We start from the raw sequence: 27,969 nt of genomic DNA on the forward strand, positions 1-27,969 counted from the left end.
TAATAAAATTCGCGGTGTTCTTTCAGATCTTTTTTTTAAAACCTCTAAAAAGGAGGGGGGAAAAAACAACTTTTTCCTAAATTTTAAAACATTAAACTTTGCTTTAAAAAACATTTCTACAATCAGTAAGTTCTAAGATCTAAATTGCGAGAGGAATGGGGACCCGGAAGTTCCTGTTTCTTCTTTTTTTTTTTTTTCTTAAAAAAAATCACGTGAAAATGGTTTCTTTAAAGCCCTTTGCAAGCAAACAAACGATTGCATTCCCTTAGCAACGCTTCATCTCGGAATAGATTCTATAGATGTTTCTGTCCCTTTATGAAACTCCTGACAATGCCTCGATGCATTTTGCAGAGTGGGAAACTCGAGTGGCGTGGAATAAATCTGAATTTCTGCTAACAACAGTTGCAATCACGAGGGGACATCACACTCCTCCTCATAAAATAAAAAAAACCAGCCGTTAAAAATGTAATTGTGTTTGCATAAAAATCGCACAAGGCTTTGATTAAAAGACAAAAAGACAACTACTTTTGTTCCTACTTGGAAACCGTTTCTGGACTTTGTGCTTGAGGTGGGAGGGAAAAATGAAACTTTGATTTTGGGTTTTACCAATTAGATAGGTTTTGTTGTGATGGAAATGCTATGTCGTCAAAGTAAAAAGTTGAGGTTTGAGGTTGTTGTTTTATTCTAATGCAGCAAAAGGAGTTGGAAGTCAACGCCTTTTCATTCTTTTTCCCTCTTTTTCCACACTTTTCCCTTCCCTTTTTCCTCCCCTGTCTTTCCTACTATTTTCTTTTGTATTTTGGGGTCTTATTTTTTTGTATCTGACGTCTGCAAGAAAACAAGCAAGCTCAAAGAGCACCAAAGACCCCTCATTTCAACCCTGAGCTACAAATATTCTCCTTTATTGGTATTTTAGTATTAATACATAAATAAAATTTAAAAATACAGGGGGGCAAGGCTGTTTGAAGCAGGCAAAAGTTTTTGCTTTTTGCATTCTGGCGGTGAATTCCACCGGCTGGTTCCTAGAAAGGAAAACGGGATTGCTACAGGGAGGATGGTTGGATTGAGATAATATCCTCTGAAATTACAGTTGCATATGATCAGAGATAATTCTATGTAATTTCAAAGGTTTCCCTTGGCGTTTTGGTTTTTTTTTTGCTCTCTCTCTCTCTCTCTCTCCCTCTCCACAGGCTGGCATGGACTATAATTCAAGCCTGAAAAAATCATTTGATCAGAAAAGCTCATGTTTAGGGAATGAGACCTAAATACGTTGCATTTTGATGTCAAAAACCCACTTTGAAAGGTGTGGGAAAGCAGGTAGATAATACGTCCTTCCCATAGAGAGATAAATAAGTGAAAATAGGAAAATGTTTGGCTTGTTTGACTGATTGCCGTTGCCAGGAGGCTGGCGTTATTTATATATTGGCTTTTTATTTTTTTAAGCTGCCCAGAATCACGGAGGATGAGTGGGCAGCCACAGAACTTTTCTAAATAAAGAAATAAATGAAATGGAAAGAGGAAGGAGAATTTCGGGAGTTTGCCCCTTTGAGTTACTTGTAAAAATAATAAAGAGATATCAATCAATAAACAAAATAAATGGAAGATAGGATAGGGTAGGGTAGGGTAGGGTAGAATAGAATAGAATAGAATAGAATAGAATAGAATAGAATAGAATAGAATAGAATAGAATAGAACATTGGAATGAAGAATAGAATAGAATAGAATAGAATAGAATAGAATAGAATAGAATAGAACATTGGAATGAAGAATAGAATAGAATAGAATAGAATAGAATAGAATAGAATAGAATAGAATAGAATAGAATAGAATAGAATAGAATTTTTTTATTGGCCAAGGGTGATTGGACACACAAGGAATTTGTCTTTGATGCATATGTTCTCAGTGTACATAAAAGAAAATACGTTCGTCAAGAATCATAAAGTACAACACTTAATGATAGTCATAGGGTACAGATAAGCAATCAAATCATATTAGGAAACAGTCAATATAAATTGTAAGGATACCAGCAACAAGGTTACAGTCATACAGTCATAAATGGAAGGAGATGGGTGATGGGAATGATGAGAAGATTAATAGTAATGCAGACTTAGTGAATAGTTTGACAGTGTTGAGGGAATTATTTATTCAGCAGAGTGATGGCGTTCGGGGGAAAAACTGTCCTTGTGTCTAGTTGTTCTGGTGTGCAGTGCTCTATAGCGTCGTTTTGAGGGTAGGAGTTGAGACAGTTTATGTCCAGGATGCGAGGGGTCTGTAGATATTTTCCCAGCCCTCTTTTTGACTCGTGCAGTATGCAGGTCCTCCATGGAAGGCAGGTTGGTAGCCATTGTTTTCTCTGCAGTTCTAATGATCCTCTGAAGTCTCTGTCTGTCTTGTTGGGTTGCAGAACCAAACCAGACAGTTATGGAGGTGCAGATGACAGACTCAATAATTCCTCTGTAGAACTGGATCAGCAGCTCCTTGGGCAGTTTGAGCTTCCTGAGTTGGCGCATAAAGAACATTCTTTGATGACGTTTAGGTCTTGAGATATGGTAGAACCTAGAAATTTGAAGGTCTTTACTGTTGATACTGTGTTGTCTAGTATTGTAAGAATTCTAGCTCAACATCACGTGAAAAGACAGCTCCAGGGTAAGGTTGGAGAATAACTAACGACTGTAATGTTCATCTAATACACAAATCTTACACCTATACGTAAATTGGCTGTATAGATACAGCCGACTTACAGCGGTTCATTTAGTGATGGTTGTAACTCTGAATGGAGTTACAACCGCACTTGAAAAAATGTGATTTATGACCGATTTTTCTACTTGCAACCGTCACAGCATCCCCACAATCACGTGATCAAAAACTCTTGGCAACCAACTCATATTTATGACAGTCAAAGTGTCCTGGCGGGATCACGTGATCCCCTTTTGCGACAGGCAAAGGCGATGGGGAAGCCGGATTCACTTAACAGCCAACCGGGCCACTAAGTTGAGCAACCGTAGTGATGCGCGTAACAACTCTGCCAAGAAAGGTTGTAAAAATGGGTCAAAACTCACGTAGCAACGTCTTTGCTCAGCCGCAGAAATTCGGGTCTCCGTTACGGTCATAAGTCGGGGGCCTACCTGTACCGTAGCCACGGAATGGAACCCAGGATGGACTCCAGCCTTCTCTTTGGGTTTCAGAGATGCGACTCGGGGCACATCGTTTGAGAGACGCCACACCGACCTGCTCTTGCTGAAAGAATAGCTCTCTGCACGACGACAACAACTTTTTCTTGCACCTGCGCCTACTTGTGAATTATTCGTGCTGTGCCAAAAAAAAAAAAAAAAGTATTTTGAGACGCATGAGTTGTGTTTCTAAAAATATTTGCTGCAGTTAGGTTCTTCCAGGGGTGAAATCCAGCAGGTTCTGACAGGTTCTGGCGAACCGGTAGTGGAAATTTTGAGCTGTTTGCAGAACCGGCAAATACCACCTCTGGCTGGCCCCAGAGTGGGGAGGGAATGGAGATTTTGCAGTATCCTTCCCCCAGGAGTGGGGTGGGAATGGGGATTTTGCAGTATCCTTCCCCCAGGAGTGGGGAGGGAATGGGGATTTTGCAGTATCCTTCCCCCAGGAGTGGAGAGGGAATGGGGATTTTGCAGTATCCTTCCCCCAGGAGTGGGGAGGGAATGGGGATTTTGCAGTATCCTTCCCCCAGGTGTGGGGAGGGAATGGGGATTTTGCAGTATCCTTCCCCTAGGAGTGGGGTGGGAATGGAGATTTTGCAATATCCTTCCCCTGCCGTGCCCACAAAGCCACACCATGCCCACCAAACCACACCCACAGAACCAGTAGTAAAAAAAAATTGGATTTCACCACTGGGTTCTTCTATACATAAGTTTTACAAAGGAAGCTTTGATGGATCAGTTTAGGATGGATCCGGCCAGCAGGAGGGGACCAGAGGATGGGTGGGCCTCTGTTTGCAATTAATGAATGATAGAACAGAAAATACGATTTATCTTTGGTCTCCCAATTCCCTAAAGCTACTTCAGTCCCGCAGAAATCAATCCCTCTAATTAGTGAGTATTTTCACCCTTCATTTTCTGGGTCTTTTTCCTTCTTGGGGTGTTCGATATTCAACCAGCTCAAAGAAAGATTCGCATCCAACTTGTTTCTCTCCTGCCTGACCAGTTTTAATACACAAATCAGTACTCAAAGGAGATCAACGCCTTTCCTGCCAGGGCAGTGAATTGTGATTTGCGTTGCCATAAATTAAAGAGAGGAGGTCAGTCCCATCCCGTCCCGTCCCCCTGTGTAAAATATTGAGAATCCCTGCAGGATAGGATCTGGGCTTCTTTGTAACCTGGAGAATTGATGGGTCAATGCTGAATTTCTTGCAGGAATGTGGCATGATTTAAGGGTGAGTTGCAGGAAAAATTAAACGTGTATTGCACACTTCGGGTAACAATGTCCTTTCCAGCCTGTATCCGCAACTCAATCCTACTTTAACTTGAATGAGCTGCGATGGCACGCTGGTCACAGTGCAGTACTGCAGGCTACTTCTGCCGACTGCCAGCTGCCTGCAGTTTGACAGTTCGATTCTCAGCAGGCTCAAGGTTGATTCAGCCTTCCGTCCTTCCGAGGTGGGTCAAATGAGAACCCAGATTATTGGGGGCAAGAGGCTGACTCTGTAAACCTCTTAGAGAGGGCTGCAAAGTACTGTCAAATGGTATATAAGTCTGCTATTGCTTGGGAAGGAAGGAAGGAAAGGAAGGAAGGAAGGAAGGAAAGGAAGGAAGGAAGGAAGGAAGGAAGGAAGGAAGGAAGGAAGGAAGGAAGGAACGAAGGCAGGCAGGCAGGCAGGCAGGCAGGAAGGAAGGAAGCCATTGTGGCGCATTTGTTACAATGCAGTGTTGCAGGCTAACTCTGCCCACTGCCAGGAGTTCAATCCTGACTGGCTCAAGGTTGACTCAGCCTTGCATCCTTCCGAGGTGGGTAAAATGAGGACCCAGATTGTTGGGGGCAAGAGGCTGACTCTGTAAACCACTTAGAGAGGGCTGGAAAGCACTATGAAGCGGTGTATAAGTCTTAAGTGCTAAGTGGGAAGGATGGAAGGAAGGAAGGAAGGAAGGAAAGAAAAAAAACACCTCTGCCAGAAAATCCATCTTTTCAGCAAGTGTGTTAACTTGACAAGCTGTCAGAAGCTTAGCTTCATTTAATCATGCTTTTGTCTTTGGGGAGATGTCAGTACAAATGTCATTCAGAGTCTGGCAGATATTTTTCTAAATTATTGTTCTGTGGAGGAGCCATCAGCCCGTTCCAGAGGTAATAGAAAAGAGGATCAGTCCTGCAGAAACAGATAATAATTTTCAGAGCAGGTTCTTGCCCAAAAAGGGGCTTCTATATTTATTTATTTACGGACTTATTTACAGGAGTTGTATGTTACTCCAATTATGACATCCGGGTGGCTAATAATGATGATGATAATTATAATAATAATGATAATGATGATGATATCAGCATAGAAAGGTGAAATCAAAAATTAAAAACTAGCGAAATAGAATGAATACTATAATATTGACATAAAAGCTATCCATCAACACAGAATCGTTATGAAATGAAGCGGTTCCTGGGCACAATAGATAGGAGCAGATTGCCCAACCACCTGGTCTCCAAAATCCAGCTCAAAGGATGCCAGGAAAGGAATAATGTGCTATTTTTCATTTTTATATTAATTTTTGAACAAGGTTGCGGTTGAGTTGCCAGCAGTGATGGGGGAATGTTCTTTCTGGCACTTTTCTCTTGAGGCGGAAACTCTTCATCTATTGGACTCTTTTTATCTTCTGCCTAGATATTTTGGGCAATGGATTTGCCCCTGGAAATGGTATGAGCTGGCTAGTCAGGGAATCTAGGTGAAATCCAGTGGATCATCCTGAGAAGATCGGTGGGGATTAATTGCCCAACCCCTGAGTAGAAGGGGTAAATTCTTAGAGCGCTTCTACTGCATTGTAAAACAATAAGTTGTCTATTCATTGGTGCCCCCCTCTTTCTCTCTCTCCCTCTCATTCCCTCTCTCTTTCTCTTTCTCTTTCTTTCTCTCTCCCTCTTTCTCTCTCTCCCCTCTTTCTCTATTTTTCTCTCTCTTTCTCTCCCTCTCTTTCGTTCCTTCTCTCTCTCTCTCTCCCTCTCTCTTTTTCTCTTTCTCCTCTTTTTCTTTCTCTCTCCCTCTCTCCCTCTCTCCTCTCTTTCTGTTTCTTTCTCTCTTTCCCTCTCTCTCTCCTCTTTTTTCCCTCTCTCTCTACCTCTTTCCCTGTCTCTCTTTTTCTCTTTTTATTTTTCTTTCTCTCTGTCTGTCTCTCTCTTTCTCTCTCTCTCTCTCTCTCTTTCTTTCTCTCTCTCCTCTCTTTCTTTTTTCTCTCTTTCTCTCTCTTTCCCTTTCTCTCTCTTTCTCTTTTTATTTTTCTTTCTGTCTCTGTCTTTCTCTTTCTCTCTTTCCTTCTCTCTCTCTCTCTCTCTCACACACACACACACACATTCTAGTTTTCAGAGTGATAGTTATTTCCATGAGAACAGACGCCAGTCTCTTTCTTTTGCTCTGTATAGAAAAACAGTAACCCAATAATAGCCCAGCCTAAACATTTTATAGATTAAAAAGCGATCTTTTCCTGCCCCGAGGCTAACCATTTGCAGAGATGTATCATTCTTGTCAAAGTCTTAGAACCGAGGAGTTAATATTTGAATTTTGCTGTCAAGTCTGATTTTTCTGCTTGCTTTCTGGGTCTACAACATACGCTCTCACCTACCATCTAAGGAATATTCCACGAGTATACAGGTGCCCCTTTTGTACAGATGCTGCAGATGTGATCCCTGTTTTTTAAAAAATCAACATTACATAATTTAACAGTTTAACATAATAACAGGGTTGGAAGGGACCCTAGAGGTCTTCTAGTCCAACCCCCTGCCTAGGCAGGAAACCCTACACCACTTCAGACAAATGGTTATCCAACATCTTCTTAAAAACTTCCAGAGTTGGAGCATTCACAACTTCTGGAGGCAAGTCTTCCACTGATCAATTGTTTTCACTGTCAATAAATTTCTCCTTAGTTCTAAGTTTTTTCTCTCCTTGATTAGTTTCCACCCGTTGCTTCTAGTCCTGCCTTCAGGTGCTTTGGAGAATAGCTTGACTCCCTCTTCTTTGGGGCAGCCCTTGAGATATTGGAAGACTGTTATCCTGTCTCCCCTAGTCCTTCTTTTCATTAAACTAGACAGACCCAGTTCCTGCAACCGTTCTTCATATGTTTTAGCCTCCAATCCCCTGATCATCTTTCTTGCTTTTCTCTTCTTGAAGCCCCTTCCCATGGATGACCCTGAATAGGAATATATATGTAACCTAAAATAATCTTCTTCTGAGCATTAACGGAAGGAGTTTGAGCATTGCTAACTGGTTTAATGAGATTATATCTAGACACAGACTTCCTACATTATCAGCAAGGTCTTTCCTAGTCATTCATTGTTCAGAACTGCTATCAGTCATTGTCCAGCTGGCATTGCGTAAGCTCCTATTGCTTAACTCGATTTGTTGTTAACTCTTCAGGCCTTGTTGCTGTTGGGAGCGGTCTCTTTGATGTGCCTGGCTCTGGATCTCCTGTTCCTCCTCTTTTACTCCTTCTGGTTGTGTTGTCACCATCGGAAGAGTGAAGAACAGCTGAATGCGGATTGTTGCTGTACGGCGTGGTGCGTCATCATTGCAACTCTAGTATGCAGGTGAGTTTTGCCCCATCTGAAGACTTCCACCAGGATGAAGTTGTATTTCCTACAAGGAGCAAGGCCCCGCCCATGTAACCCATCTCTTGGGATCTGAGGAATTCCAGAACCGCAGCTTGCTCTATTTAGGAAACAAATTCTAGGATGTCTACAGAATAACAAGAGTTGGAAGGGGCCTTGGAGGTCTTCTAGTCCAGCCCACTGCTTAAGCATGAGACTCTATACCAGTTCAGAGAAGTGGTTGTCCAGTCTCTTCTTGAAAACCTCCAGTGATGAAGCACCCACAACTTCTGACGGCACCTTCTGTTAATTGTCCTCACTGTTAGGATGTTTCTCCTTAATTCCAGGTTGCTTCTCTCCTTGGTTAATTTCCATCTGTCCCTTCTTGTCCTGCCTTCTGGTGCTTTGGAGAATAGCTTCGCCCCTCCTCTTCTTTGTGGCAACTCCTCAAATACTGAAATACCGCTATCATCTTCCATCAAATTCTTCCTCTGGATATTTGTCGTGCAGCCAAGGAGATCTTAACCATCTCCACTTGATTATCATTGGATAGATTTATATCAGAGTCGTGCAATGCTTCAAATTCACTTCCGAAACTGGACTTCAAAATGTGCAGGAGCATTACCGTAGCCGCTTCCTGCTGTCCTTTGAAAGCAGCTGTGCCTTTTTCCAACTTCACAAGGCTTCTCTCCACATCGGAACTCAAAGGATCACGCATCAACCTTGTTCGGTGTTGGGTTGGCCCTTGCAAATGCCAAACATGACCTCACGAGGGGTCGGTCCTTGTTGCTTTCTGAACTTGGTTGTTTTCGTGCAGATATTTCATTACCCAATGAAACATCTGTCAAAAAAAAAAAAACCTAGTTACTCTCCTAACTAGCACTGATGATGTTATCTGGTTGGGTAATGAAACAACTGCAAGAAAAATAGCCAAGCTCAGAGAGAGTACCGAGGACCCCGCAATCCTTCTATTCCTCCTCCTCTTCCCCCCTCTCCTCCTCCTCCAATCTCACTCCCTTCTAGCACTGATGATGTTACCTCGTCTGCAAGAAAACAAGGAAGCTCAGAGAGCACCAAGGTCCCCATAATCCTGTTCCTCCTCCTCTTCCTCCCACTCCTCCTCCTCCTCCTCCTCTCCACAAAACCCTCTTCCTTCGAGCACTGATGGTGTTACCTGGTTGGGTAATGAAACATCTGGAAGAAGACAAGTAAGCTCAGAGCACCAAAGGACCCCAAAATCCTTCTATTCCTCCTCCTCCTCCTCCTTCTCTGATATAAATCTATCCAATGATAATCAAGTGGAGATAGTTAAGACCTCCTTGGCTGCACTACAAATATCCAGAGGGAGAATTTGATTGAACATGATAGCAGTATTTCAGTATTTGAGGGGCTCTTATTTTCCAAAGCACCAGAAGGCAGGACCAGCAAACTCAGAGAACACCAAGGAACCCCACAATCCTTCTATTCCTCCTCCTCTTCCTCTTCCTCACAACCCCCCCCCCCTGCCTTCTAGCACTGATGATGTTACCTGGCTGGGTAGCGAAGAAGATGCACCAAGCTCAGAGAGCGCTAAAACCCTTCATTTTCAGCCCTGAGCCACAAATATTCTCCGTTATTGGTACAAATTTGCATCAACTTCGTTAACTTGAGTTTGAACTCGTGGGGCTAACCAGGGGAGAAGGAAACGCTTGCCCTTTGCAATGCTTGCCCTTTGCAATGCGTCAGCATGTTCTTGCTAGATTTTGACATTTTTTTTCCAGCTCTCCGGAAATAGTAGGGGACAGCAGAACTTAAGAAGAACAGAGGAAGAAGAGGGCAGGAAGCAGACACCACGAGACGGGGAGGTGGGGTTGATTCGAAGTGTAGACTTTGGTCTGTATCTTTGGGGCGCCAGCATGTTGGATGTGGAAAAGAGAGGCTTTTCCATCTCGCCCTCCCCCCCCCCAAATAGCACCTTCTCCTGGCGTCGGAAGAATAAGGTGGTAAAGAAATGTGAAAATTAGCTCGGGCCTCAAGAGGAATTTTAAAGTGTGGGCTGCACGCAAAGGACTCAGCTTGTGAAACGCCTCTTAATTAAAGACGCAATATTATTATTAACTTTATTCATTAAACATGAAACTCAGTCAACTGAACATTCAAAAATGCACCACCAATACCATGGACTGGTGCTAATGGTTGATACGGGTTGCTGCCAGCGTCCTAGATATTGTTGTGGCCCGCCAGCGGCCTGCACAGATTGTGGCTGATTCCGACAAGGAGGAGGCTGGTGTGGTGTCGCGCCAGCAGCCTGTGCAGCCGGCGCTCGAGTCGGACAGTGAGGAGGCTGAAGAGGATGTGGTGCCAGAGGCAGAGACTCAGCCAGGGCCTTCCGAACCTCCAGAGGCTCCTTCAAGTGAAGAGAGTGAAGTGGAGGAGCCTCTTCTCGATGCTCGAGCACGCAGGGCTGCCAAAAGGCAGGAGTGGCTACTCAGGAGGAGGTCTCCTCGAGAGTAAGGCTTGGGGTAAATTGGCCACTCCCTTAGCCTGTTTAAGTTCGCTCACAGATAGCAAACGCTGCTGGAAACAACGTTTAATTATTACGCAGAGCATTTTGAGAGTGAGTTTCTTGTTACATCGTGGTTTCTGGGCTGGTTGCCAACTCTTGTCGGACTTTGTTTATTCTCTATAATTCATAGCAGGCTGATAAGGACATTTGCACCGAAGGCCTGCATTTTGAAAGGGGTCTGTTTGTATTAAACGGAGTTGGTGGGGCTTTGTGTGTGTCATAACTCCTTGGGATCCGGAGCTGGGGCAGAACAGGTATCAACCAAGTACCTTCTTAAGATGTACGATGTTCCTAGTAGGGCAGTTTTTTGCAGTTCCGCTGGTGTTATTGCAGGAAGCTTCAATTTGCTGATGTATGTTATAAAATTCTTGGACATGGTACCAAGTGCCCCAATGACAATGGGTATCACTGTCACATGTTTCATCCATAGCCGTGTAGTTTCGATGGCCAGGTCGCGATATTTTGTGATTTTTTTCCAGTTCTTTTTCTTCGACTTTGGCATCTCCTGATTATAATAATAATAATTAATTATTATTATTATATAATTATTATACACAAACTTGACAGTATACACAGCAAACAAGATAACCATGCTGGATTTATTATTTTTATTTTTATTATTATTTTTATTATTTTTATTATTTTTATTTTTATTATTATTATTATTATTATTATTATTATTATTATTATTATTATTATTATTATTATTATTATTATTATTATTATTATTATTATTGAGCATCGTTGGGAAAGGAAGGGGCTCTCTTAATCCTCAACTCCCTGCCCGGCCATTCCCGTCCGCTCCCGCCTCTGTCTTTGGTACCCGAGAGCCCCCCATTGCTAGTTGGAGACTTAATATAACCCAGAACATCTCCGAGGCTGATATTTTTAGCTTGTGGGTATATAAGGAATTAATCATCAGAAACATATTTTTGTCACAGCTCTTCCAGCCGGATAGCGAGAAGCAGAAGGAGAGGAAGTGTGCGGGTTTTTTTTAACTCTTTCAGGCCTGGAGAAGACTATATTTAATGCTCTGTTGTCAGGCGTTTCCCCCTCTTTTCTTCTTGGATTGTGTCTCAAGGATGTCCTGATGGTGTGGTGTTTTTTTTTTTGTTTGGACTTTCTGGGTTTTTTTCCTTCTTCGAAGACGTTTCGCTTCTCATCCGAGAAGCTTCTTCAGCTCTTGACTGGATGGTGGGGAACGGAAGGGTTTTATATTCCTTCGTATTTAACGACCGTCGCTGGGTCGCAAGGTCACGTCATCCCCTTTTGGGGACCTTCCGATGACGGGGAAGCCAGTTTCACTTAACAACCGAACAACCGTGCTGCTGACTTTATCGACCGCTGTGATTCGCTTAACAACTGTGGCAAGAAAGGTCGCAAAATTCTACTTAACAAGTGTCTCGCTTAGCGACGGAAACGTTGGGCTCCATTGTGGCCGTATGTCGAGGACTACACCTGCATTGTTGTTATTTATATTATTTGTATGCCGCTTCTATCATGAAAAAAGCGGCGAACAGATCCAATGCATCTTCTTCCTCCTCCTTTCTCCCTACAACAACAACCCTGTGAGGTGGGCTGGGATGCGAGAGAGAAACTGGCCCGAGATTACCCAGCTGGCTTTCATGACTAAAATGGAACTAGAACTCACAGTCTCCCGGTTTCCAGTCTGGTGCCTTAACCAACGTATACACTGTAGTCCTCAACTTACGGCTAGAATTGAGCCTGGAATGTTGGTCGTAAGGCACTGCAGTTATAAGTTGAATCCCCACACGACCGGACTTGACTTTACGCCTGTTTTCACGCCCCGTTAAGTGGGTCACCACAGTTGTTAAGCCAATCACCCCGTTGTTAAGTCTGAAGCCAGCTAATTCAATGGGCATAGATGGAGATGATCTCCTTGTGGTCTTCTGTCTCTTTGCAGCGCTGGCATCGCGGTGGGCTTCTACGGAAACGGGGAGACCAGCGACGGCATCCATCGAGTAACATATTCCCTACGGCATGCCAATCGCACGGTGGCCGGTGTTCAAGACCGGGTGAGTTAGCTGTCCCCGAGGAAGAGAGGGACAGGTCCAGAGGTGATAAACCGCTGTCCTCGGAGTCTCATTCACTTGTGGGTCTGCCCTTCAATTAATTCTCAACAGCTATTAGCAGAAGGAAGATGAAGAGAAGGAAGGGTTGGCTTTTTTCAGTAACGGCACGTTTGCCACCTTCCGGTCAGTTGGCAAATGGACCGTTTCTGGCCTCCAGAGGGCCTCCGGGGGAAGGGGAGGCTGTTTTTGCCCTCCCCAGACTCCTAGAAAGGCTCTGGAGGTTGGGGACAGCAAAAAACAAGACTTCCGGTCCCACCGGAAGTTGGCAAACGGGCCATTTTTGCCCTCCCCAGACTCCTAGAAAGGCTCTGGAGGTTGGGTACAGCAAAAAACAAGACTTCCGGTCCCACCGGAAGTTGGCAAACGGGCCGTTTTTGCCCTCCCCAGACTCCTAGAAAGGCTCTGGAGGTTGGGGACAGCAAAAAAACAAGACTTCCGGTCCCACCGGAAGTTGGCAAAGGGGCTGTTTTCGCCCTCGCCAGACTTCTAGAAAGGCTCTGGAGGTTGGGGAGAGAGAAAAACGGGCCTTCCACACCCACCCCCGAGGTCCTCTGGGGGCAGGAAACAGCCTTTTCCCCTACTTCTGGTGGGCCCATAAGGCCTGAAACTCAGCTGCGGAGCTGAGCTCGCGTGCCCACCAATATGGCTACGCGTGCCACCTGTGGCACATTGAACAAGCCGAGTAAACCTATTGAATGTGCTGTTGCCTTGAAGCTATCTTCTCTTGAAGCTCTGAAGATCTCTTGAAGATCTTCAGCTTTCTTGTTGTCCTTCAACGAATGCTAACTCAACCCAGATCTGTCTGCACCTCCAGGTTTACGACACAGCCATTGCCCTAAACAAAACGGCCGAGCCCAATTTAGGAGACCTGGAGATAATATTCAGTAAGCAGACTCAGTATCTGCACGTGGTTCAGAAGATCCAGGGACTTTTGGATGACCTGGTAAGAGAAAGCACAGAGATCCCCTTCTGGAAGAACCACCAGGTTTCATTAGAAGAGCTGGCCATTCGTATCGACCTGTACGACTGGTATAGGTGAGTAGGATGTAACCCTGTTTTTATTTCATCTCGATCTGCGGGTGATGGTCCACCAAGATGGTGGACAAATGAGGATGTCATGGCACTGATGGAGTCACTTTGGTCTAACTGTGCAACCTGTGTGAACGTATGACCTATGTGTGAATGTGTGTGTGTCTGTGTGTGTGTGTGAAGGGTGACTCGCAAGACACCTCTTTCTGCTCACAGCTTGACAAAGAAGCTAAGGGAGGGGGGAAGGGTATGATTGGGATGTGTCGGAAGCGGGAGGGAGGGAAGGAATCTACGTGAGCTGTTGGTAGCCTGAGAAAATCTCGGCAATCCCAAGGTCACGATCTGAAGATTTTTCGAAAGGTGCAGACCGCTTTCCCGAAATAAAATGCTTAACCTAGATAGGTAGACACTGGGTGGCTCTGGTGGGGAAAGGAAAAGAGGGGTTTCATTATACTTCACACTAAAACCTCAGAGTTGGCTTTGCTTCTTCTGTGCCTGAATGGATCTGTCCGTAAAGTTTTACTACTCTTGGTAATAAAAAAAAATGTCCCAGGAGTTTCTTTTGCTATGAATGCCAACGGGACGGTTGACATTGTGACCCATAAAAAGTGTGGCTTCTTATGTAACCTACAGACCAAGATGGTTTGTTTTCTTTTTCCCCATGGAAGGGACGCGGTGGCTCAGTGGCTAAGACGCTGAGCTTGTCGATCGAAAGGTCGGCAGTTCAGCGGTTTGAATCCCCGGTGCCGCGTAATGGGGTGAGCTCTCGTTACTTGTCCCAGCTTCTGCCAGCCTAGCAGTTCGAAAGCACATAAAAAATGCAAGTAGAAAAATAGGGACCACCTTTGGTGGGAAGGGAACTGTGTTCCGTGTGCCTTTGGCGTTGAGTCATGCCAGCCACATGACCACGGAGACGTCTTCGGACAGCGCTGGCTCTTCGGCTTTGAAACGGAGAGGAGCACCGCCCCCTAGAGTCGGGAACGACTAGCACATATGTGCGAGGGGAACCCTTACCTTTTATGGATGGAAATTTTGGGAACATTGATCCAAAACCATCATTAAGATCTGAATTGCCTGATGCTAAAACAGGCGGTTCAGAAGCATATCAAGTCTTTGGACCAGCGTAACGCCGTTGACTTCTCCAAACCCAAAGATAATTATACCGACTCCTGAAAGCCATGGTCCTACGACTGCTCCAATCCTTGCCTATAACTTTTTTTTACATACGGCTTTATGTCTTAACCATCTATATATTGGGTTTCACCATAGGTGGTTGGGCTACTTGGGCCTGCTGATGTTCCATGTCGTGATATGTCTGCTGGTGCTATTTGGACTCATCAGAAACTCCAAGGCCATTCTCATTGGGTAAGTCAGGAAAAAAACCTTGAAGATCCTTAAAATCAGTTATTCTTCCATGGTACTGGATGATGGTCTTTATTTGTGAAGGTTCTTGAGAAGAAATGCAGGAAGATCATTGAATGCCATGATACTTTCCAGTGTGCACTGCCAGATATTTAAATGATGTAATCTTTGCAAACTTCCTGCTCCTGTTTTGATAGAGAGGGGGGCCTGTAGGCTAAAGTAATTAGACTTTATTTATTAAATATGGCTGAGTTTATAGATGTCATAAGATTGTCATAGTTCCTTGGACGCTGATCATTTGAAGCTGGGATCTCCAAACCTGGCAACTTTTAAGACTTGTGGACTGGGATTCTCACAGCTTCTGCCAGATAACTTAGTTTGTGTTTCTGGTGCTGATAGGAGTGTTGCCTGAAGAATGCAGGGAGCCGCTTGTGCCTTTAAACTGCCAGATGCCGCCATCGCCAGTGGTTCCTCTTTTTTTCCATTCCGTTTGAACTCTGAATTACAATCTACAGGGAAGATTAAGCCACCAGAACTGGAGCCAACGTGTCTGGCACTTTGACTCTGTTTCTTTTCCTCCTGCAGTGTGTGTCTTCTCGGGGTGCTGGCCCTAACTGTGAGCTGGGGGTCCCTGGGGCTTGAACTGGCGGTGGCTGTGGTGAGTATTTTAGTTTCACCAGGGAAAAAGAATCGCTCTCTTCACTGGCACCCCCTTTGCTGGTAGATGCTCAGCCAAAGAATTAGCTTACTAGCACTAGTTGTCTCCACGTTAACTCCATGTACAAAAGAGGCTTTGATCTGGTTCACTTACCACTATAAGCCACGATTCGTGGCTTAGTCTGTTGGGTAAAGCCATTCATTTGTGTATTCCCTTAGTAAAGCCCCATTAAGCCAACAATGGCCTAGGGCAGGGGTCTGCAACCTTAAACACTCGAAGAGCCATTTGGACCCGTTTCCCACAGAAAAGAAAACACCGGGAGCCACAAAACTCTTCCCACGCCTGAGTATTTCTTGAGCGGCCACAAAACTAGCCTATGTAGTTGAATTAAACGTTCTGTTTTCTTCTGAAACTTTTCTTTTCTTGGATTTATCCGTGGTTGGCCTACCAGGGGTTGAAAAGCTCAATAAATCACGTGCTGCACATTGGCAGTTGTGACGCCTATTTTGAGTGACAGGGAGCCGCAGCAGAGGAGTGAAAAAGCCACAACAATTCTGGCCTGCAAGGCTGACTTTTCTATCTGTAGGGCAAGTTTTCAGATTTGGGGATGATGGAGAACGGCCCAAAATCCTGCGTGCCATTTTGCCCAGCTCGCTTCACTTTTCTTCACAACCTCCCCAGAGGTTCACAGGCGTGGTTTCGATTTTTCCTTCCTAAAACACATTTGCTCTTTTTTTCCACGTGGAAAAACGCCAGAGAGTTTTGCAGGGCACGTGGCCTAGAATGGGACTTTGGTGAGTTACCTCGGGTTTTCTTTGCTCCTTTTAGGGTTCCAGCGACTTTTGCATTAACCCTGATGCTTACGTGTCCAGGACAGTGGAAGCTTACAGAGTGCTGAATGCAGGTAATAAGTTGTTGCTGAGAACAAGTCCTAAGAAGTGGGCGGCTTTGGGATTTTGAGGCAGACATTGGAGGGTGATTTGTACATACCCGTATTTTTCGGAGTATAAGACGCACCTTTTTCCTCCTTAAAAGAGGATGAAAATTTAGGTGCATCTTATACACTGAATGTAGCCCCGCCCACCCACTGCCCCCCACCCTTTGGCCTCTGCCTCCCAGCAGTTTACCTCCTTGCAGCAAGAAGAAACAGCCCCTTTCAGCTTCAGCACAGCCTAATTAGCACAAGTTGATTGGATCGGCCTCCCGACTCTCAGCTGTTTTGCTCTCAGCTGTTTTGCGGCGGCCTCTGCTGCTTGCTGCAAGGAGGTAAATTGTTGGGAGCAGATTTTTTTTTTTACCTTGTGCTGATCAAGCTATGCTGAAAACGAAAATGAAAGTAAAGCAGGCTGTTTGCTGCAATGAGGCAAAATTGCTGGGAGGCAGAGGCAGATTTCTTTTTCTTGTTTTCCTCACCAAAAAAAGATAGGTGCGTCTTATAATCCGGAGCGTCTTATACTCCGAAAAATACGGTAGTCAAAAAATAGAAGATTAGGTGAAGAAAGAGAGCAATGTTATGGTCCAGAAAGAGAATTTGCAAAAGACCATGATGAATGATGAACGGTTGCAAGAACTGGGCATGGCTAGTCTAGTGAAGAGAAGGACCAGGGGAGACATGATAGCAGTCTTCTAATATTTGAGGGGCTGCCACAGAGAGGAGGAAGGGGGTCAAACTATTTTCCAAAGCACCTGAAGGCCAGACAAGGAATAATGGATGGAAACTGACCAAGGAGAGATTCAACCTGGAAATAAGGAGAAATTTTCTGACAGTGAGAACAATCAACCCATGGAACAGAAGTTGCCTTCGGAAGTTGTGGGAGCTTCATCCCTGGAAGCTTTCAAGAAGAGATTGGACTGCCATCGGTCAGAAATAGTGTAGGGTCTCCTGCTTGGGCGGGGGTCAGACTAGATGACCTCCAAGGTCCCTTCCAACTCTGTTATTCTGCATCTGACCAAGGATTTCAGGCGGTAGGGGTGGATCTGTGGCCTTGGGGTACGCTCATTTGTTCTCTGCCTTTGAAATGGTTGGAAACGGAAAGGTGAAAGCAGAAATTACAGGTAGCTCTCGACTTAACGGACACAATCGAAACCAGAATTTCCATTTGCTAACAGCTGCACCGATTTTACAATCTTTTTGCCCTGGTCGTTAAGAGTCATTATGTGACTCGCTCGGTTGTTCAGGGAATCCGGCTTTCGCCCTTGACTTCGCATGTCAGAGGCCGGCTGGGAAGATCATAAACGGCGATCAGACGATCTCAGGACGCTGCAAACAGCATCTATATGTGCCGATTGCCAAGCTCCTGACACTGGTTATATGACCCCAGCAGTTGTAAGTGTGAGGACTGGTCCTAAGTCCCTTTTTGCAATGCCGTATTCACTTCAAAACCGTTACTGTATGAATTGGTCGTAAGTTGAGAACCAGCGGTATCCAGAAATACGTTTGGAGGCTTAATCATAGGTTTTTTAATTTTTTTTTTTTTAAATTTTGATTTATATGCCGCCCTTCTCCGGAGACTCAGGGCGGCTTACAATGCGTTAAGCAATAGCCTTCATTCTTTTGTATATTTTATACAAAGTCAGCTTATTGCCCCCACAAACTGGGTCCTCATTTAACCTACCTTAGAAAGGATGGAAGGCTGAGTCAACCTTGAGCCTTGGAGAGATTCGAACCAGCAAGTAATTGCAGGCAGCTGTGTTAATAACAGGGTGCTTAGACCACTGTACTATCAAGGCTCTTAGGTATCAAGGTTAATCAAAGTTTGCGTGAAAACTTTGCCCGAAAACTAAAGTAATTTGCAAGTTTTGTGCAAATGTATGCGCTTCGTACTTCTACCTCTTGTTGGCCAAGTTCTGAGTTTTAGAATTCGGGGGGAGGAAACAACTGAAATAACTCTTTCAGTTCCCCCAACACAACGAGCTGTTGGTATCTTATCGGGGCGTTTTGAACTTCAGCCAACCCTGGCTCTACTATTTCTAAGCCTCTTTCACAGAAATCACGCGGATGCAGACTTTGCAAAGCCAACAAAAGAGAAAAAGGAAGGATCTAATGCGAACCACGAGTTTTGGCCAACTTCCAAGCTTGTGGTTTGGAGGTTTTTGCTTTCTTTCTTTCTTTCTTTCTTTCTTTCCTTCCTTCCTTCCTTCCTTCCTTCCTTCCTTCCTTTCTTTCTTTCTTTCTTTCTCACGAGCAGAAGGGATGGAGCCTTGAAATTAATCCTCATGTTGTTTTAGTTCCTCATGCTTTACTACAGGGGTATCCAAGCTTGGCAACTTTAAGACCTGTGGACTTCCAACTCCCAAAATAGCTGGGGAATTCTGTCGACCTCAACTCCCCTTTTTTTTTTTGCCTGGGGGTTTCTGGGAGCTGAAGTCCACAGGTCTTAAAGTTGCCCGAGCTTGGAAACCATATTTTAGTGTCTTTTTAGATGCTGAGGCCTCCTAAAAGACAATCAGAAACATGTGGGTTGCACAAAAAAAAAAAAAAAAAAAAAAAAAAGCACCTACTCAGACATGGGTCATCCTTGTTCAGATATTTCTGTCTTCTCCAAAAGAGAAGGAATGGTGGAGAAAGAGGAGAAGAAGGGGAGGGAGAAAGAAAAGGAATGATAGAGGAGGAGGGGGGAAGGGAGAAGGAGAGGCAGGAGGAGTGGTGGAGGAGGAGAGGGAGAAGGAAGTGGTGGAGGAGAAGGAGGAAGAGTGGTGGAGAAGGAGGAGATGGAAAGGGAGAAGGAGAGGCAGGAGGAAAGGGAGAAGGAGGGGGTGGAGGAGAAGGAGGAGATGGAAAGGGAGAAGGAGAGGCAGAAGGAGAGGGAGAAGGAGAGGGAGAAGGAGGGATGGAGGAGAAGGAGGAAGAGTGGTAGAGAAGGAGGAGATGGAAAGGGAGAAGGAGGTGGTGGAGGAAAAGGAGGAGGAGTGGTGGAGAAGGAGGAGAGGGAAAAGGAGGGGGTGGAGGAGAAGAAGGGGAAGAAGGAGGAGGAGAGGAGAAAGGAAGTGACTTCCTTTTCTCACAAGCTTCTATTTTTATCAGACCAGATCGGTCTACGTGCATGAAGCTAAATTCCCAAGAAACGGCAGCCTGCCCAGGTTTTCATAATGAAGCCGCTCTTCCTTAGAACACCCCAAGTTCTCTCTCTAAGAGAAAGGAAGAAAAAACACAGCTGGTGGAAATATAATTCAAAGAGTCCATCGGCCCCATGCTTTAGCCTTATCAGATGAAGGGAGATGGGAAAATCTCCAGAGGGAGCCAAAACAGGACTCATTATTTTGGCACATTGATCGTGGCTCTTTGCACTTCTCAAGAGAGCAAAATGGGCATCGCCAACGGATTCGGAGCGCGTTGTTATGATTAGGAGGGTGCTGATTTTTCGTGCCTGTCTTATCCATGTTTCCTGGTAAAATACGTGGGGAACAGTGGTGGAATTCACATTTTTTTACTACCGGTTCTGTGGGCGTGGCTTGGTGGGCGTGGTGTGGCTTAGTGGGCGTGGCTTGGGGGCATGGCAAGGGAAGGATACTGCAAAATCTCCATTCCCTCCCCACTCCTGGGAGAAGGATACTGCAAAATCTCCATTCCCACCCCACTCTGGGTCCAGCCAGAGGTGGTATTTGCCGGTTCTCCGAACTGCTCAAAATTTCCGCTACCGGTTCTCCAGAACCTGTTAGAACCTGCTGAATAGCACCCCTGGTGGGAAATGTTTGAAATGCAGTTTTCTAACGTATTCCATTACAAGTTGCCCCTAACAAAACTCATTTGCTTCTTCAAGAGTGACGTAATGTAACCAGGTTACCTACAAGCCTCGATTGATGATTCTCTGTTGATCTTTTTGATAGATACTTTGAACTATTACCTGGTCTGTGGTGTTGGCTACCCTAATCCATTCCAGCAGGTGAGTGTCTTTCAAGTTGCACGCTTGGAATACTGCATCCAATTTTGGTCACCACGATATGAAAAAGATGTTGAGACTTTGGAAAGAGTGCAGAGAAGAGCAACAAAGATGGTTAGGGGGCTGGAGGCTAAAACATACCATGAACGGTTGCAGGAACTGGGCCTGCTAGTCTAGTAAAGAGAAGGACCAGGGGAGACATGATAGCATCTTCCAATATTTGAGGGGCTGCCCCAGAGAGGAGGAAGGGGGTCAAGCTATTTTCCAAAGCACCTGAAGGCCAGACAAGGAATAATGGATGGAAACTTGGACCAAGGAGAGATTCAACCTAGAAATGAGGAGGAACTTTCTGACAGTGAGAACCATCAACCCATGGAACAAAAGTTGCCTTCAGAAGTTGTGGGAGCTTCATCACTTGAGACTTTCAAGAAGAGACTGGACTGCCATCTGTCAGAAATGGTGTAGGGTCTCCTGCTTGAACGGGGGGCTTGGATTAGATGACCTCCAAGGTCCCTTCCCACTCTGATATTCTGAGATACTTTGATTAAGCTGTGCTTGGACATAGCAGTATCACTAGCAATATTACTTAGACTTATATACCACTTCACAATGCTTTTACAGCCCTCCCTAAGCAATTTACAGGTCCTCATTTTACCGACCTCAAAAGGATGGAAGGCTGAGTCAACCTTGGGCCAGGCAGGATCGAACTGCTGGCAGTCGGCAGAATTAGCCTGCAATTCTGCATTCTAACCACTGTGCCACCATGGCCCTTCCTTCCTTCCTTCCTTCCTTCCTTCCTTCCTTCCTTCCTTCCTTCCTTCCTTCCTTCCTTCCTCCCTCCCTCCCTCCCTCCCTCCCTCCCTCCCTCCCTTCTTCCTTCCTTCCTTCTTCTTTCCTTCCTGACTCCCTGCCTCCCTCCTTCCTTCCTTCCTGCCTCCCTCCCTTCCTCACTTCTTCCTCACTTCCTTTCTTCTTCTTTCCTTCCTGCCTCCCTCCCTCCTTCCTGCCTGCCTGCCTGCCCCCCTCCCTCCCTTCTTCCTCCCTTCCTCCCTTCTTCCTGCCTGCCTGCCTCCCTCCCTCCCTCCCTTCTTCCTCCCTTCCTCCCTCCTTCCTTCCTTCCTGCCTCCCTCCCTTCTTCCTCCCTTTCTTCTTCTTTCCTTCCTGCCTCCCTCCCTCCTTCCTTCCTGCCTGCCTCCCTCCCTTCCTCCCTCCTTCCTTTCTTCCTTCCTGCCTCCCTCCCTCCCTTCTTCCTCACTTCCTTTCTTCTTCTTTCCTTTCTGCCTCCCTCCCTTCCTCCCTCCTTCCTTTCTTCCTTCCTGCCTCCCTCCCTCCCTTCTTCCTCACTTCCTTTCTTCTTCTTTCCTTTCTGCCTCCCTCTCTCCTTCCTTCCTGCCTGCCTGTCTGCCTCCCTTCTTCCTCCTTCCCTCCCTCCCTCCCTCCTGCCTGCCTGCCTGCCTGCCTGCCTCCCTCCCTTCTTCCTCCCTTCCTTTCTTCTTCTTTCCTTCCTGCCTCCCTCCCTCCTTCCCTTCCTACTTAGCAATAGCACCTAGATTTATATTCCACTAGAGAAGGCTGTAAAGCACCGTGAAGCTGTTTACAGAGTCAACCTCTTGCCCCCAACAATCTGGGTCCTCATTTTACCGACCTCGGAAGGAGGGAAGGCTGAGTCGACCTTGGGCCAGCCAGGATCGAGCTGCTGGCAGTCGGCAGAATTAGCCTGCCATTCTGCATTCTAACCACCGCGCCACCACGGCTTCTCATCACCAGAAGTCTTCGCAGAAGCCCACGTTCTCCTAAATGCCAGAGCAGGTTTTCTTAATCTTATCAAAAGGAATATCCTGCCAGCTGGAAGGAAAGCGATGGGTAACAGAAGGGTTGGCTGTCAAAAGAAATGCCATACTAGTATGATGAGATAAAAGGAGAGGCAAGGGAGGGGGGGGGCTGCTAATTAAGTTGAAGCTTTTGAGGTGGTCGCGCAGCTGTCTTCCTTGGCAGGACACCATAAAAAAAACAAAAACGTCTTTTGCTCTTCTCAAAACCCTCCCAATCTCCTTGTTGAACGAAAGATCTAAGAGGGAGGTAAGCAGGAAGAATAAAAACAATGTCTGAAGATTGATTAGAGCTTCCATTCTGGGAGGGATGCTTGGCTGGGTTGCCATCCCTAGAGGTGGGTTTGAGGGACTGGTTCATGCTTCGTTATCAAAGGAGAATTTGGAACCCGTGTTCACCTGCCTGTATGTTGGGTCTCATGGGTTTAACTTGCAAAACTCAGATGTTTTCTTGAATAGTCAATAATACGCGGTAGCTGATGTTTTGAGAATTTTAGGAGAACAGCCATTAAAACGCACCCAGTGCGTGTGTCCAGGCTAACTGGAACCAGTAGGAGGGAATGTTTGAAGCTCAAGGTTGACATGCGGGGGTCTTTGGTCCTTCTCTGAGCTTGGTGGTTTTCTTGCAGACGTTCCGTGACCCAACTAGGGAACATCATCAGTGCTAGAAAGGAGTAGGTTTGTGGATGGAGAAGAGGAAGAGAAAAGGGGAGGAGGAGGAGGAAAAGGAGCAGAGGGGAGGAGAAGTGGAGGAAGGGAAAGAGGAGAGGAGGAGGAAAAGGATAGGAGGCGAAGGGAAGGAGGGGGAGGGGAGGAAGAGGACTGTGGGGTCCTTGGTGTTCTCCGAGCTTGGTGGTTTTCTTGCAGACATTTCATGACCCAACTAGGTAACACCATCAGGGCTAGAAGGGAGTAGGGGTGAAGGGAGTAGGGGTGAAGGGACTTGAGTTGAAAGACTGAAGTGATATTTTCTGTGTTGAACAGAAGCTGTCAGGGAGCCACAAAGCTCTGGTAGAAATGCAGGATGACGTCCTGGAGCTGTTGAAGTTGGCTGTTAAGGAATATCCTACCTCTAAGGTAACGCTGGATCCAGCCTTCGAAAGGGATGGCGTTCCACATTTCATTTTTCTTTCCGTCATCAAAAAGCCAGCCGGTGATTGCTAAACTTCTTCCTGTCCTCTCAAACTCCACAGGAGCACCTGATTCGAATCCAAGAAGTGCTGAACTCCACGGAGGTCAACCTGCAACATTTAACCGCTTTGGTTGACTGTCGGAGTCTTCATTTGGTGAGTCTGTTGGAAGGATGGCGAACGACAGGTTGAGGGCTTGTTCAACCTCAACGACTTTTACAATGGGTGGACTTCAACTCCCAACTTCCACCCATCAACTTTTACGATGGGTGGACGTCATCTCCCAACTTCCACCCATCGACTTTTACGATGGGTGGACGTCAACTCCCAACTTCCACCCATCAACTTTTACGATGGGTGAAGGTCAACTCCCAACTTCCACCCATCGACTTTTACGATGGGTGGACTTCAACTCCCAGAATTCCCCAGCCAGCCAAGTTGGCTGGGGAATTCTGGGAGTTGAAGTCCACCAAACTTACAGTTACCAAGATGGAGAGACACCAATGTAGACACGGGTGGCTGCAGAGCTGTGTTTGAAGGACATCAAGAAACGAGTGCAAAAGAGCGTGTTGACTGGAGGAGGTCAACCGAGACCATTTACGGTTCTGTTTTCATGAAAAAAAATAAAAATAAAGTCTTGAACCACGATAACAACAGCACGTACCTCATGGAAGGACGCCAGCTGGTTCCTCCTCTTCTGAACGTTCCTCATTCAACAGAGGAACTGAAACCCGTTCTGTGGTCAGCCTTAATCTCCTACGACACCGAGTCTGGTGGCCTTCAAAAAAAAAATCCTCCCCCATCAACCAGCTTAGGTTTTTCTTTCTCCTCGTCCTTGGAGAGGAACGCCTCTCTGCAGAATCGGAGTCGGAAGCTGTTGAGAAACAAGAGGACCATGTAGCCTTCCAAAGACACGTCTGTCTTCGTTTCAAGTCTTGAAGGAAACGATGTCGGTGTTCGGGATGCCTTGGGCATGTTCTGTTCTGACAGAAGTCCTCTTAAGATCTGATGTTGTTATGGAGAGGTTGCCCGGGAGGAAAACCAAGAATGGGATCAGAGATGCGGTTTTAACCTCCTCGTTGCCATGCAACGGCTCCTCTCGATGCGAAAGATTTGCAGGAGAAACGAAGAAGCCCTTCAGAGGGACCAGAAGTGGCTACACAACAACAACACAACTGCTTTGTGTGTATGGACAGCCCTTGACTTAACCATTGTTCGGTTTAGCGGCTGTTCGGAAGCTACCCCCGCACGGAAGGAAGTGACTTAACAACCTGCAAATATTTATTTATTTATTTATTTATTTAATCAAATTTCTATACCGCCCTACTCCCGAAGGACTCAGGGCAGTGAACAGCCAAGATAAAATACAGATAATACAAATATTAAAAATCCCTTAAAATTATTAAATATTTTGGCCGAAACACAGATTAAAACACCCAATTTATAAAATCACGAATTAAAAAATTTAAAAAATAATTTAAAAGAGGGGAGTTAGGCCAGGCCAGCTTGCTGAAATAGAAAAGTTTTGAGAGCACGGCGAAACGTGCGCAGGTCCGGGATCTTCGTGGTTATACATACGTGGTTAGAAAAAAAAAAATGTGAAAGCTGCATATAAATGATAAGCCAGTATAGATGATAAGCCAAAAATAAGTATTTTTGTTAGGGATAGTACCAGAAGAATATAATCAAAGGGAATTTGCATTTAGTAGTGCACGTTTTTGACGGCGGCTAAAGGATTGTTTTTGCACAGTGTTGGATAAATGAGGAAACACCGAGAGAAGGAGATGTACCATATTTTTCGGAGTATAAGACGCACCTTTCACATACACCCCAAAAAAAGGGTGAAAATCTGGGTGTGTCTTATATTCCGAATGTAGCCCCACCCAGCTTCTCAAAGGTTTCAGTGGCTGAAAAAAGCATCAGAAACGAAGCTTCAGAAAAGAAGCCCCCAAACAGAGCTTCAGAGGCTTTTTTTTTCTGAAGCTCTGTTTCGGAGGCTTTCGGAGGCAGGAAAAAAAGTTGTTTCTGAAATGGAGTTTCAGAGGCAGAAAAAAAGCCAAAAAAAAGCAAGGCACAGAGCTCACAACCAAGGAACCTGTTGCTAAAATTCACCTCTGGGAACAGCTGATTGGGGGTATTCCGGGAGGCCGATCCACCTGCCAATCAGCTTTTTTCTTATTTTCCTCCCCAAAAACTAAGGTGCGTCTTATACTCTGAAAAATACGGTAATTAAAAAAACATTAGATTGCGCAGAAATAGATAGACCAGTGATGGCGAACCTTTTCGGCACCAAGTGCTGAATGTGCACGCCTCATCTGGGCCGGAACCAGGAAGAGGATTAGGACAGGGGGCATGTGCATGCCGGAAAATGAACTTCCTGTTTCCAGCGCGCGCATACATGTCGGCCAGCAAGTCTTCTAGTTACTGCCACGCATGTGCACGCACCGATCAGCTGACCGGCGCGCATGCACACACCAGAAAATGGAAGAGCAGCTCTTGTGGTTTTCGGCACTGCCGCACGCACGAAGGCCAGCTGATCGTCGTTTGCACATGCGTGCCAGAAACCCGGAAAAGGAGTGGGCACGTGCCAGGCGACCAAGCGTCCGAATTTCAATCACATGACCATGGGGATGCAGCAACGGTCGTAAGTGTGAAAAACCGGTCACAAGTCACTTTTCACGGTGCGGTTGTGACTTTGAACGGTCGCTCAACGAGCCGTTGTAATTCGAGGACTCCCTGTAATGTATTTATATCTCCTTTTAGGATTATGTCCAAGCTCTGACCGGCTTCTGTTACGACGGTGTAGAAGGACTCATCTACCTGGTCCTGTTCTCCTTTGTGACGGCCCTGATGTTCAGCTCCATTGTGTGTAGCGTCCCGCACACTTGGCAGCAGAAGAGGTAGGTGTGCAAAAAATAAAAGTAAGTGTGTGTGGGGGGGGGCAGGGTCCCGTGTTAGCAATGACTTGTGAATGTTGGTTTTATAGATTTAATCCATTTACTTATCATCATCCTCTTTTAATGACCCCATAATCCCTGGGCAACTGAACGGAGCTAGCAGAGTGTTTTAATGGCTGGATGCCCTTCCCTGTCGCCAGTGCGGAGTTTTGTTCAGCAGCTATATTCTCATTGTGCCCAGAGAGAGAAATATCTGCCTCTACCTAGGACTGAACTCACAGCCTCCTGATTGGGAGGCGAGAGCTCCACCTCTAGGCCACTGCACCATCACTCTCCTAGCCGACCATATGGACGATAATATTTAGGGCAGGGGTGGGCAACTGTGGCCCTTTTACAACCTGTGGACTTCAACTCCCAGAATTCCTGATACAGCCAAGCTGGCTCAGGAATTCTGGGAGTTGAAGTCCACAGGTTGTAAAAGGGCCACAATTGCCCATCCCTGATTTAGGGCATCCCTTTCCTGATCTCTGCAGGCTGCAAAAAAAAAAAAGGACACTCAAATAGAAATGCTAAAGTTTAAGGCGGAATGAGCGACTCCTAAAGATGGCCAAGATAGTTGTGTTGCACCCACAACTTTTTTAAAAAACTCTCCTTCTCCGGAGTAGGGAAGAGTCCGCGTGTGTTTTAAAAGGCTCCAGACTTCATTCGTACAATCGCAGCTGCCATCTTGACGCTTTGGATCGACACCCCGAGGACACCCCCACTTTCTGCACTGCCAAATGTGGAGCGCCTTGCTTGCCAGTTTGTGGTAGATGTGTCATCCTTGACTCACAATTTGCCTTCTACAGCAACAGTGGGCTGCCCCCTTGTGGCGTCGGCTGCAAATGAGCCTGTGTCCAGAATCCAGATTTTTTTTTTCTTTTAATGTTCCTTAAATAACAGGAAAAACAAAATAACAGAAACAGAATAACAGAGCGGGAAGGGACCTTCGAGGTCTTCTAGTCCAACCCCCTGCCCAGGCAGGAAACCCTCTACCATTTGAGACAAAACGGTTGTCCAATCTCTTCTTAAAAACTTCCACAGTTGTGGAGCAACCCACAACTTCCGGAGGCTACTTCCGTTCCATTGATCAATTAACAGAGTAACAGAATGACTCTGCCTACTGTCAGGAGTTCGATCCTGACCGAGTCAAGGTTGACTCAGGCTTCCATCCTTCTGAAGTCCCAATAAAATGAGGACCCAGATTGTTGGGGGCAAAAGGCAGACTCTGTAAACCGCTTAGAGAGGGCTGGAAAGCACTGTAAAGCGGTATATAAATCTAAGAGTTATTTATATCACTAGTTATTGCTGGTGATATTGCTACGTCAAAGCACAGCTTAATGAAAGCAGCTGAGATGAACAGAATACCAGAGCGGGAAGGGATCTTGGAGGTCTTCTAGACCGACCCCCTGCTCAGACAGGAAACCCTCTACCATTTCAGACTAATTGTTGTCCAATCTCTTCTTAAAAGCCTCCAGTGATGGAGCAACCCACAACTTCTGAAGGCAAAGCCGTTCCACTAATTCATTGTTCTCACTGTCAGGACCTTTCTCTCCGTTTCTTCTCCACCAGGAGCACCGAAGACGATGGAGAGGAAGAATCTACGGCTCAAGGCAATCGGCAAACTCACGACAACTTGTACCGAGTCCATATGCCGAGTCTCTACAGTTGTGGGAGTAGCTACGGCAGCGAAACCAGCATCCCGGCAGCTGCACATACCGTCAGCAATGCCCCCGTCACGGAGTACATGTGAGTGGAAGC

At 45.8% G+C, this 27,969-nt stretch overlaps 1 protein-coding gene across 2 annotated transcripts in view; it reads left to right on the forward strand.

The window, feature by feature from the left end:
* Nucleotides 1–27,969, forward strand: part of TTYH3 (tweety family member 3) — a 60,987-nt gene that overhangs the window by 19,908 nt on the left and 13,110 nt on the right. For both annotated transcript variants that reach the window (XM_060684044.2, XM_060684043.2), the window contains exons 2-12: nucleotides 7,577–7,746; nucleotides 12,216–12,327; nucleotides 13,199–13,419; nucleotides 14,683–14,778; nucleotides 15,361–15,433; nucleotides 16,262–16,337; nucleotides 20,261–20,316; nucleotides 23,127–23,219; nucleotides 23,336–23,428; nucleotides 26,036–26,172; nucleotides 27,781–27,957. In XM_060684044.2, coding sequence (XP_060540027.2) covers nucleotides 7,577–7,746; nucleotides 12,216–12,327; nucleotides 13,199–13,419; nucleotides 14,683–14,778; nucleotides 15,361–15,433; nucleotides 16,262–16,337; nucleotides 20,261–20,316; nucleotides 23,127–23,219; nucleotides 23,336–23,428; nucleotides 26,036–26,172; nucleotides 27,781–27,957 — 1,304 coding nt within the window. The remainder of the gene's footprint in view (nucleotides 1–7,576; nucleotides 7,747–12,215; nucleotides 12,328–13,198; nucleotides 13,420–14,682; nucleotides 14,779–15,360; nucleotides 15,434–16,261; nucleotides 16,338–20,260; nucleotides 20,317–23,126; nucleotides 23,220–23,335; nucleotides 23,429–26,035; nucleotides 26,173–27,780; nucleotides 27,958–27,969) is intronic.

The sequence above is a fragment of the Pantherophis guttatus genome, chromosome 14 (genome assembly GCF_059756535.1).
Source record: "Pantherophis guttatus breed Tessera chromosome 14, ASM5975653v1, whole genome shotgun sequence".
Lineage (NCBI taxonomy): Eukaryota > Metazoa > Chordata > Lepidosauria > Squamata > Colubridae > Pantherophis > Pantherophis guttatus.